At 37.0% G+C, this 12,992-nt stretch overlaps 1 protein-coding gene across 4 annotated transcripts in view; it reads right to left on the bottom strand.

Moving 5' to 3' along the window:
* Window positions 1-12,992, bottom strand: part of ASHR2 (ASH1-related protein 2) — a 33,665-nt gene continuing 20,673 nt past the window's right edge. For 2 of the 4 annotated variants that reach the window (XR_016112786.1, XM_088983805.1), the window contains exons 2-3: window positions 12,834-12,952; window positions 12,103-12,742 (exon numbers count right to left, since the gene is read on the bottom strand). Coding sequence is in view for 1 of the 4 variants with exons in the window: in XM_088983805.1 (XP_088839931.1) it covers window positions 12,671-12,742; window positions 12,834-12,952 (191 nt within the window). In the remaining 3 variants the exon portion in view is untranslated. Of the gene's footprint in view, window positions 434-12,102; window positions 12,743-12,833; window positions 12,953-12,992 lie in introns of those variants that run through there. The other 2 variants (XR_016112785.1, XM_088983803.1) reach the window with 2 other exon arrangements.

Raw genomic sequence — 12,992 nt, 5'->3', positions numbered from 1 at the left:
TAAAACGGAAAAGTACCAACAAGTTAATGCAAATTTCTGATTTCCAGTGTAGAGTTACAAACAATCAAAATATTAACAACCCACACTCTATGCACCAACGCACATTCTCCCAAAAAAAAGATCGGGTACACGGTAGAGAAAAAAAAAAGACTAAGGTGATTGACGGCATCCAAAGCTCAAAGCACCACTCGGTAATTTTGCAAAACTTAAGAAATGGCACCAGCAAATCTAAATCAACATAAATTACTGGCTGCAGGTGTAAGACTGTAAGCCCTCAATGGGAGTCATTCTCAGACGCGCCTCTAATTAATTTAGGTTAAGAAGCAAATAGCTTTCTTCTACTCCCATATATGAACATGGAATCCTCAATTTAGCGGTGCCAGAATTTCTGTGCTTCACCGCTTCCAAAGATCACCAGAATAAATTCTCTCAACTGCAAGAATAAGATGTAACAACCACCGTGAGAATGCAATTCATCAGAAAACAGTGTAAGGTTGTGCCTTGATACAAAGACATAGCCCATCGAACTTAGTAGTTTAATTATCTATTTAACAAGAACCAATTAGTTGAATCTCAATTCTCAAGGATTATTTTTCCATCCAACTTAGTAGTTATCTTTTTACATTCTTCTCATTACGTTATAAGAAAATAGTACATTAGATATCACTTTTTTTTGCTACTAAGATAACACCTTATTTATTACAGAAGTAATTGATTCTGTTTATCTAATTTTTATTTTTATAATATATTTTAAATATTTATATTTTACTATTATATTTATGACATCATAGGTCAAACTGTTTGACTAGACAGTTGAACCACTGACCCAAAAACAGGAGGCCCAAAAGGTTCCATTTCCTGCTCAGTTTTTTAAAACCTTTATTGTTTATAATTACTATCAACAAAAAGCTTTTCAGAATGGCAAATTTAACGAAAAATCAGTTTTTAAAAAGGGAAAATTCCCAATTAGTACCCTGTACTTTGGGGCTAGTACTACTTTGGTCCCTGAACTTAAAAAACGTGTCAAGTCAGTATTAACCATTAAGTGGCATTTGAAAAGACACAAATGTCCTTTGAGTGTATCTAATTCTCTTTATCAACCATCCAAATGTTGACAAAAATGAAATGTCCCAAATCCTTGTCTCTTCTATTCAAGAAAGTTTGGGGTCATGTCTTAGTGGGCATTTTGGTGACCCCAAGTTTCTTGAATAGAAGAGGCAAGTATTTGAGACTGTTCATTTTTTATCAATGTTTGGATGGTTGATAAAGAAAATTAGATGACACTCGAAGGGCATTTTTTGTCATTTCAAATACCACTTAAAGACTGATTAACAAGCTGATTAATGGTAAGTACTACATTGGCACATTTTGAAAGTTTGGGTACTGAATTGTCATGTTTTAAAGTTTGGGGGCCAAACTGCCACTGGGCCCAAACTAAGGGTGCTAGTCGGGAATTTTCCCTACTAAAAATAAACTGGCAATACTGATTTAATACTCCATCATTTACAATTTTAAGTGGGCCAGACATCGTTTTCTAAGTTCGAGCAGTAATGCATCTGAAAAGATTACACTCTTCAGTCTTCAATGTAACCAGATTTATGCATAACCCCAAAACCATGAAGAACATAAAGGAATTAATAGTAATAAAAGAGATCACAAGTCTGTCGTTTGAGAAGGTTCTACTATATAGAATGACTATTAAATTCCTCAAAACACAATGAAATTAACAGCTACAAAAGTAGATAGAATGAAGCTTACTAGGAATGTCAGATCAGGTTACAACTAAGAATTCAATAGACAATGGATTTGCTTGAACCAAACACGAATTAATCTGAAACCAAAGACATAATCTTGACAGAATATAGAGACAAAGGACCACCAAAACTTCAACACTCTAACATTCTTTTCCATTCAGCTAGTCGCCATGTGCATAATGCACCAGCATGACTCCTTTTCTAGTTTATCCTTTTTCGGCTCTGCCTTTTGCCCAAGAAAGGCGGCAATCATGACCTCCCTTAATAAGCTTCATCTCTGACGTCGTCCTTCTGTCCCAAACACCTGATCAATCTTAACTCTTAATCTTCTTTAGCTCAACTTGTCCTCTCTTGCATGGTAACTCGAGCTTTTCCCAGAAAAATTAAGCACCTACAACAAAGGACTGAAGGAGCAGCTTCTACAGTAAGCCCTAATTCTAGATTTCTTTCCCTAGTTCTTTGAAACAGAGATCAGAGAATACAACCCACCAACACCACCTGATTATGCAACTTTGGTGGAGAGCGAAGATGAACCTCAGTTGTCCACCTGGCTTCTTCCAGGAGACCATGGCCATCTTGAAGTTTGACAATGTCCAAGGACAAAAATCTTTGTCTCACCCAAAGGTACAAAGAGGTAACAAGAGATAAAACAGGGAGAGAGAGGCAACAGACAGAGAAGGTGCTCCAGCGATGGTTGTGTGTTTCAATAACCATCTAAAGGTTACAGGGATGATTAAAGAAGTAATGGAAGTTCTGTTATGGGGGCAGGGAGCATTGAATATAGAGAATCCAAGGGCTGATTGGGGCTTATTCTCAACTCATTTTGTTCTTTATTTTCCATGTTAAGGAACTTGGGAGTATCATTATAGAATGTATCATATTTGTACAGCTTATTTTATTTTTGTACGAGGACAAAATGGTCCTTTCTCACATTTGATTCTTAATAATATATAAGCTATTTATTCTTTGAGGTGTGTGCAAGTGTTACACCCACACACACCCATTCAAGCTGTGTTTTTTTTCTAACTGCTGACATGATTGTATCAGAGCTGGTATGATTGATTGAATTTGCACGAAGTTTTTGAACCTGCTGTTTGAGGATTAAATTAAAGACTTCTTTGGCTCATCTATCTGGAGATATCAACCCAGCCTCTTTTTTCCTGGGTATCTTTTGATTGGTAATTTGACTCCTCTTTGGGAGGGTTTCTTTCTGGTCTGCAAACTAGTTCTTTTTGTACTGCTACCTGTTATTTCCTCCACATGGGTGCTTCCTTCACTGGGAAGACTGCATTCCAGCTATTCCTTTATTTCTCCTGCTATTCTTTTATGAGATGACACCAGATTTGATAGATTTGCTGCTTGATTTCTTCTATCTTCTCATTGAAACACCTTTATCTTTGCCTTGGGCTTTTTTATTTGGTGATTTACTGCTGAAATGGCATTAGACAAAGGGGAAATCTTATCTCTCAGGTTCAATGGATTTAACTATGCACTATGGAGATTTCATTTTCAATTTTTTTGAAGGGACTTTGGGATTACATTGATGGTTTGGTTTCTAAGCCTGATGATTCGGATGTTAAGAGTTTCCAGCTGTGGAGGATAGATAATGTAAAAAATGCTTCTTGGATTCTCAACTAATACTGATGTGGCTATTCCCACGAGGGGGTCTTCAGACTGCCTGGGAGATGTTTAATTACTTGGAGAAGGTCTATGAACAATCTAATATATCTCGTCGGTACCAAATTGAAACTAAAATCTTCTCTTACAGTCAAGGAGAGAAAAGAATACAAGAATACCATGCTCGTTTTGTGAACTTGTGGATTGAGGATGAATTAGTTCATTTAGGTTAATCTTCACCTGATTGTTGCATCGAAGTTATGAAGGACACTTTGATAAGAGGGAAGATTATGCATTTTCTGGTGCACTTAAGATCTGAAATTCTGAACGTGAGGTGATCAGGTCGAATATTTATAGAAGGGCACCATTCCTAGTTTGGAACTTTTAAGAGTTATAGGCAGTAGGACAATATGTCTTTATTTTACATAATTAGGGGTAGTATTGTAAGTTTACCCTTTATTTATATAATAAAATAAGTAGGGCAGTGGATAGAGACATATTCTTCTTCTCATTATTCCTGGTTTCTTTTATTTTAATATTGTATGTTTATATATAAATATTTCCTTTTGTTCTTCCTCCTTGTGTCTTCGAGTCTATTTGTTTTGTACATAAATTGGGAACTGGACTTGATAGGTTTGATTTTTTTTTCTTTGATATCTTTGGAAAGTTTACACAACGGAGTAGCCCATCCCCCAACCCATACGCCCCCCAACCTAGGTGCAGGCGGGATTCGATCCCAAGTCTTCGCTATGAACAGCAGGAGACCTTACCAATCCGCTGGTTGATAAGTTTGATTTTCGAGCTACTAGATGTGTTCTTCTTGGTTATTGTCAAAGACAAAAAGGGTATAAATGTTATGACCCCCATCCTTGGAAAATCCTTTGTTGTTCCTGATGTCACATTCTTTGAAACCTTACCTTTCAACTCTAGTAAGGAACCTCCACCTTCTGTTCCACTTCCCCCACTCCACTAGTGATCCATTTATTCCTCTTCCCACTCTTGAGGAGCCCATACAGCCACCAATTCATAGAGTGCACTCCAGACATGAAAAGGAGATCGATATTCTAGCTATAGTGCCCACTCCAACTAATCCACCATCAACACCTCCACCGTCAAAAGATTCTCCATCATTTGACTTAAACCTTCCCATTACTCTTCATAAAGGTTAACCATCCCATTTTCCATTATGTTTTTCTTGCTCACTTGTTTCCTAGCCATCAACAATTTGTTTCCTTCCTTTCACCAAACCTTCCCATTGCTCTTCATAAGGAATAACCATCCCATTTCCCATTATGTTTTTATTGCTCACTTGCTTCCTAGCCATCAACAGTGTCTCCCTCCTTTCTTCTATTTATGAGAAGCTTTCACATCCTGATGTAGTACAAAAGGCCAATAAGTTCTATGCAAGTTGGGACCATTCCAAGACACATAAGAAGTAGAAATGACGCCACTGGCCCATCTTAGTAAATATTTACCGATATAGCATCACCACACGAATTCTATCTTAGTACGTTTTTACCAAGTTGGCGCCATCTCAAAGTTTCCATCTTAGTTCGTTTTTACCAAGATAGCATTATTTCGAATTTATATTCAATTAGGACTTTCCTTTTAAAGGATTTTAATAGGATTCTATTTTGGAGTGTTTTCTTATATTAGGATTTTCTTTTTTAAGGAGTTTTAGTAGGATTTTATTATATAGTGTTTTCATATTAGGAATATGAGATATAAAGGTGTATGCCTATATAAAGAGTAGCTAGGGGAAGGCTAAGGCAATTCTCTTGTTATCAATTTTCTCTTAATTGTTTACTGAAGAATCTTCTTCCTAAAATTCAACTTTTGTTCTTTTTGTTGAAGCTTTTCTCACGTGTTTCATTTCCATTCTGCGTCAGTTGGTATCAAAGCTCAAGTTGATCCTTCTTCGGATTATGGCTCCTAAGAAGAAACAAGTAGCTCACATCATGGAGCAGGAACCCAACAACAAAACACAAGGAGAGAGAGCGGAGCTGAGAATACAAGTTGAGGCACTTGCTGAGGAGGTGAAATCGTTGCATTCCTGGTTGGAAACAGGGGACAGCGACTCCAACGCAAGTGTCTCCATACGTTCCCTTTCATCATCAAGGCAAGCAACTAGATTGGTTGTAGTTGCGGGTGGTGACCAAAGACGGTGGCAAGTAGATCTCAAGGTTGAGATCTTGGAATGCTAAGGAGGCACGGCTCCAGAAGAATTCATGGATTGGCTTTTCGTGATAGAATAAATCCTTGAATTCAAGGAAGTTCCAGAAAATAAGATTGTGTCCTTAATAACCACTTGGTTTAGAGGACGAGCAGCAGCATGGTGGCATCAATTGAAGGTTATGCAACAGAGAAGAGGCAAGGAAAATATTAAGACATGGGAGAAACTCAAGGCAAAGATGAGGCCAGAATTTCTACCCCATAATTATATTCGTTTACTTTATCAAGAATTGCAAAATCTAAAGCAAAGAACTGATACAGTAGATGAATATACAAAGAAGTTTCATCTGTTAGTGGCCCGGAATGAGTTAGCTGAAACCGAAGACCAAATGGTGGCTAGGTAGATAAGTGGGTTGAGATCAAATATCTGGGATATATTAGACCTATTTGGCTGCTATGATGTTTCTATGGCACATCAACATGCTCTAACGATAAAAAAAACAAAGTAGTCGACCTAACCAATTGGGCCGAACCCAAACTGATGTGGCCAGACCACCCCCCATGTAATAATCCTAATCTGCCTCTAATTCAGCTAGTCTTGTGGGCTGAATCAAAACCAAGGGTGTGAACCTAATCAAAACCAGGTGGATCCACCTGGACTGAAGTGTTTTAAGTGTGGTGAACTAGGCCATAAATCTGTTGAATGTGTGAGGGGTGATAAAAGAAAGGGGCGATGTTTGTAGAAGATGAGAGTGAAACCCAATTAGAAGCATTTGACTATTCAGCCCCTCCTGTGTTTGTCTCTTATAATGGAGAAACCTTACAGGGAGAAATGGTGTATGGGGATGTAGGAGAGACCTTGGTGATGCAGCGTTCATTCCTAACTCCTAAGGATGAATCATCGGATTGGTTAAGAAATAATATTTTTTCACACGTGTACTATGGGTGGGAAAGTTGCAAGCCTTGTAATTGATAGTGGGAGTTGTGAGAATGTTATAGCGGAAGTAGTCATCCACAAGTTGAACCTAAAAACTCAACAACACCCTCACCCCTACAAGCTTGCATGGTTAAAAAGAAAAAATGAGATTTCAATCACACAACGATGTCTAGTGAGATTTTCTATTGGCAATAATTATAGTGATCGTGTATGGTGTGATGCTGTATGCATGGATGCTTGCCATTTGCTACTTGGGCACCTGTGGCAATTTGACCGCTATGTAGTCCATGACGAACGAAAGAACACCTACTCTCTTGAGTTTAAAGGGAAAATGTTGATCTTATATCCATCACAAGAGACTAAACCGAAACCCGGGAAGGGTTCTAACATTTTTTCCATGACTGAATTCACAAGTGCCTTAAAAGAGACCGGTGTTGTGTATGCTTTAATTAACAAGGGGCTTGATTTGAAAGGTGTGGAGGCTCCAAAGAAGGTGAGGCCTTTGCTTGATGAATTTAGTGATGTGTTCCTCGAGGATTTACTAGCAGGATTACCACCATTAAGGGATATCCAACATTGCATAGATTTAACACCGGGTGCTAGTCTCCCCAACGAGGCCCATTACAAAATGAGTCCCACTGAACATGAGGAGTTGCAAAGGAAAGTAGATGAACTTATTGCTAAAGGGTTCATACAAGACAATATGAATCCATGCGCAGTTCCCACTTATTAGTACCAAAAAAGGATGGTACTTGGAGGATGAACGTTGACAGCCATTAATTAATAAGATAACCATCAAACATCGATTTCCAATTCCACGTTGGGATGACATGTTGGATCAACCTATTGGGGCCAAGGTGCTCACTAAGTTGGACTTGAAATCAGGCTACCATCAAATTAGAATTTGTCTCGGTGATGAATGGAAAACAGCATTTAAGATGCGGGATGGTTTGTATGAATGGCTAGTGATGCCATTCGGTTTGTCCAATGCACCAAGCACATTCATGAGGGTCATGAACCAGGTTCTCAAGCCTTTTATTGGTTAGTATGTTGTGGTATACTTTGATGATATTCTCATATATAGCACTGATATGAACTCCCATTTGTTGCATCTTCGAGATATACTTGTGACTTCACGCTGGGAGCAACTTTATGCAGCCATGAAGAAGTGTATTATTGCCACAGATCGGGTCTTATTCCTTGGGTATATCATCTCAAGGGAAGGAGTTTCTATAGACCCAGAGAAAGTTCATGCCATTGTTGAGTGGCTCATCCCCAAAACACTTACTGAAGTAGGAAGTTTTCATGGTCTTGCAAACTTCTATCAGTGACTCATTAACAACTTCAGCACTGTTATGGCACCATATACAGACTATATGAAGGCTACAGCCAATTTTGTGTTCACCACTGAAGCAGAGAGAGCCTTCATTGGGATTAAGGCACGGTTGACAACTGCACCCGTGCTAGCCCTTCTCAACTTCGAGCAACCCTTTGAGGTTGATTGTAATGCCTCTAAGGTTGGAATCGGTGTTGTTCTCAGCCAAGGTGGCCAGCCCATAGTCTACTATAGTGAGAAATTGAATGGATCATGCCTCAACTACTCAACTTATGATGTGGAATTCTATGCTATGGTACAGAAGCTTAAGAACCTCCAAGAAGAAGTCCACAACAAGCTGGAAGTAGCTAATGCTAAGTACAAACAATATGTTAATGGAAAAATGAGGAAGGTAGTATTTGATACAGGAGACTAAAGCTACCCAACCATATACGTACCCATGATGTTTTCAATGTCAAACACTTGGTACCTTATGTTGGCGATCAATCAGATGATGATTTGAATCCGATGACGGATTCTCCCCAACCCGGGGAGGATGATGTAGTACAGGAGAAGGCCAATAAGTTCTATGCAAGTTGGGACCATTTCAAGACACATAAGAAGTAGAAATGACGCCACCGGCACATCTTAGTAAATATTTACCAATATAGCATCACCACAGGAATTCTATCTTAGTACGTTTTTACCAAGTTGGCGCCATCTCAAAGTTTCCATCTTAGTTCGTTTTTACCAAGATAGCATTATTTCGAATTTATATTCATTTAGGACTTTCCTTTTGAAGGATTTTAATAGGATTATATTTTGGAGTGTTTTCTTAGATTAGGATTTTCTTTTTTAAGGAGTTTTAGTAGGATTCTATTATGGAGTGTTTTCATATTAGGAATAGGAGACATAAGGGTGTATGCCTATATAAAGAGTAGCTAGGGGAAGACCAAGGCAGCTCTCTTATTATCAATTTTCTCTTAATTGTTTTGTGAAGAATCTTCTTCCTAAAATTCGACTTCTACTCTTTTCTTTGAAGCTTTTCTCACGTGTTTTGTTTCCGTTCTGCATCACATCCCCTGACGAGAAGAAGGCAATGGACGAAGAATTTCATATTCTTCATTCCAATCATACATGGCATTTGGTTTCCCTAGCTCATGGAAAGCAAATAATTGGATGTAGGATGTAGGTGGGTGTATATAGTTAAGCATTGACACGATGGTAGTGTTGAACAATATAAAGCTTGTCCGTTGGCTAAAGCATATACCCAAACCTATGGCATTGACTACTCTGAAATCTTTTTCTTATTGCTAAGTTGAGATCAGTAAGTTTGTAAAGACATGAAAATCCAAATAAAGTGGATTAGGAGATCTGAAAATAGCATAGCAGATGGGTTAGTAGCTAAACAAGGAATTCAGAGACAATCCATGTTTTGGGCTGTTTTCTAAATATTGGAATTGTTTTTTGGGCTTGTTCTTTGCCCACAACTCTTTGTTGTACTCCTTTTTAAAACTGATAAATCAATTTTTGTGTTGCTGACCAAAAAAAGTTGGGATCACTAAAGGTGGTAATATCATTAGAAGCACACTTTGGTTTGGTAGATGCAGTACTGTGGTAAGAGCTTGGTTTGCGTAAACGCAGTATTGATCACTCGATTTTTAGTAGAGATACTTCTTCTAGGAAGATTATCTTGGTTGTCTATGTCAGATGTAATTATCACTAGTAGTGATATTCAAGGTATTGACAAGTTGAAGCAATTTTTACGATAGCAATTTCAGACAAATGATTTGAGACACATGAAGAATTTCTGGGAAATTGAAGCAACAAGGTCAAGATGGGGGAATTTCTCCATTATAATGGAAATATGTACTTGATTGGTTGGATGAAACTGGGTTGTTAGGAGCTAATCTAGTTCCCATGGATCCCAATGTTAAGATGATTAATAGAGGTACAGGACAGGTATAACCTTCAGTGTGGGAGTTTTGAGTCAATTTATGCAGAGTTCTAGATCTAGTCATTGGGAAGGCAATAGTTAGGGTGACTACTTAAAAAGGTGCTCCAAGTTGAGGCTTGTTATATAAGAAAGGGAGAGGGTTGTTATTGGAAGGACATTTAGATGCAAATTGGCAAAATCCTAGGTGGATAGGAAGTTGACCACATGTTATTGCACTTTCTTAGGCGAGAATCTAATCATGCGGGAAGTAAGAAGCAAGGTGTTGTTGCCAGAAGTAGTGCTAAGGTTAAGTACATGGCAATGGCGCATACAACTTGTGACCTAATCTGGTTGAAGCATCTCCTCCAAGAGATTGAAACATTTGTGTTTGAACCTATAAAATTGTTTTGTGACAATCAAGTTGCTACACATATTGCTTCCAACCCAATTTTTCATGAAATGGCTATACAATGGTTGACTGCCATTTTGTAAGAGAGAAAGTTGCAAATGGTACAGTTGTTACCCCATGCCCCCATGTCAAGTTGGAGGATCAGCTAGCCGATTCCTTCACTAAAAGTCTAAGTTGTTTAAGGATAGATTACATTTGTACAAACTGGAACTTTATGATATTTATGCTCCAGCTCGAGGAGGAGTGTTAGGAGTCATAGATGGCAAGACAAAATGCCTTTATTTTACATAATCAAGGGAAGTTTTGTAATGCTACCTTTTATTATATAATAAAATCAGAAGGGCAGTAGATACAGACATACTCTTCTAATTCGACCTAGTTTACTACTCTCTTCTTCTCATTATTCTCAGTTTCTTTTATTTTTCTCTTGTTCTCTAAATTGATTCCAAGGCTGCATTTGTTTGCGATACAAACACTGAACCGGGGTATTTATGCACCCCGGTTTGTGTTTGCGAGCGTTTGTTTGAAACATAAAAAAGTAACGATTATCAAAGTAAAATTGCATTTTCTAACACTTTTGCACTCTAAAAAGAGAGCATCTGTACCTATTTTTTGGATACAAATTTGTGTTCATTTGATAATTAACTTTTTTACCAAAGTTGAGGCATTGGAGCATAAGATAGTTGGAGCATTTAATGATGGGCCCACACCTTTGCACCGATTTCAAACAAACAGGATGAATGCAAAAACGGTTTAAAATGCGAACCGTATTTGCATTCATGAACCGAAAAATGGGTAAATATGTAATGTACATATTTGTGTTTGCATTGCAACCAAAAGCAGCCCAAGTTGTTTTAAAAATGCAATCTTGGGAGAATTCCTCAGGGAAGAAACGAGGTTGATCACTAAGTCTACTATTAATGGGAAACATGATTCTGGAGTTAAGATTACATTTCTTGCAAATAAGTCCACACTAAAGAATGCTTTGTCCCAAGAGAAGATGTTATGAATGCAAGGAGTAGGTCACATGATTTCTCACTGTAAGAAAAGGAACATGTGTACCTATCACAGTGTTTTAAAAGTGAAAGGCGCACAAAAAGCAACAGGTTCCGAATGCACCTGAGGCGCAAGGCACAAGGTGAGGTACACGCCTTTTTAAAAAAGGCACACAAAATAAATAAAAAAAAAACTAAAAATAGAAAAATAGAAAAAAAACATGTAGAAATTCTAAGACATTAGGAAAATATCAAAAAACAAAGTTAATTACTTAATTATCAGCTCAATTGGTTAGAATTAGATACTTAGATTATTAGACATTACTCATTAGAGGTAATGTAATCAGCTTATCAGCAATCTGAAGTTAATGAATCAGGAAAATATGCAAATATGCAATCATCAATTATCAATCTTGAATCTACAGAAATAAAAATTAGAGATAAACTCATAAACTGATAAAGTATGAAATCAGCAATGGTTCAATATAAAAATTAAGAAATCAGCATGATTAAATATAAAAGAATTATAGAATGTGCAAATACAATCAGCATTAAATATAAAAGAATTAAAGAATATGCAATCAGCAATGATTCAATTGGTTAATCAGGAAAATATGCAATAAGTACAGAATTAAGAAATCAGTATTAAATAATTAAAGGAGACTAGACTACAAAAAAATAATAATAACAGAACAGTATAACACATTCAAATTCAATGATTCAATATAAAAATATAAAATATAAATATAAAAAAATTAAAGAATATGACATATGAGCAATTGAGCACAACCTATACAGCATAAGATAATCAGCATTAATGAAGTTAACACTTAAAAGACACTTACCTCTTGGTATCGGTATCCTCTCCATGGCTCACACCGTTACACTCACAGGTAACAAAATCAATATAAAAATCAATCCTTTATTGTAATAGGCAAGTAAGGAATCAGATTTGAAAAATATTTCAAAATACAAGCTATATATTGAGTCATAGACAGTTTTCTGCCCAAAAAATGAGTCATAGACAATTTTCTACAAAACAAAATCATAGACAATTTTCTATATATATATAAAAAAAAAAAAAAAAGAGTAAGGTTTCAGTTCAGCCATTCTTCAAGACTCAATGTCTCAATCAGCATCCTCATTCTCTAATCATCTTCATCTTCACTTCGAAGTTCAACTTCATCTTCATTGTCATCTGACTTGTAGTCATCAAAATCCTCTTCCATTTCTTCTTCAACTTCTTCCTCTTCTTCATCTTCCAATTGAAGCTGTCTTGGTCTTTTTCCACAAGATTTTGTTGTTCTTGCTTGGGAAGTTGAAGCTCTAGACCTTGTATACCTTAGTGGCTCTTCAACTCCATAAGCACAAGCAACATCTCCCCATGTTAGTGTATCATTATCAAACACCAAATCGGCTTCTGCACCATCCTCGTCACATCCTACCTCCCCCATTAACCATTCATTACTCTCATCTATATCTTTTAATGAAATGGGGTCATTGGTGCTACGTGAGTCAAAACTTTCTTTAAGCATCTAGTTGAACTTAACAAATACCAAGTCATTCAATCGCTTCTGATCCAACCGATTTCTTTTGTTAGTATGAATCTGTTAATTCAAAAAATTAAATAAGTATAAATTTAAGATAGTTTATTCAAAAAAAAAAATTGAAGTATTTGAGTGTAGTAGTTTGGCATACATGCTCAAATATGCTCCAATTTCGCTCACACCCCGATGCACTACATGTCGAACTTAGAACTTTCACCACAATCTTTTGTAGATTCGGGGTAGAAGCACCAAATATGGTCCACCGATCAGCTAAAAATATAAATATTAACTAAATTAGTGATCATTAGAC

The sequence above is a fragment of the Nelumbo lutea genome, chromosome 4, assembly GCF_056320005.1.
Source record: "Nelumbo lutea isolate HS-2025 chromosome 4, American lotus-T2T, whole genome shotgun sequence".
Lineage (NCBI taxonomy): Eukaryota > Viridiplantae > Streptophyta > Magnoliopsida > Proteales > Nelumbonaceae > Nelumbo > Nelumbo lutea.
This window is presented reverse-complemented; position numbering and strand designations above follow the sequence as displayed.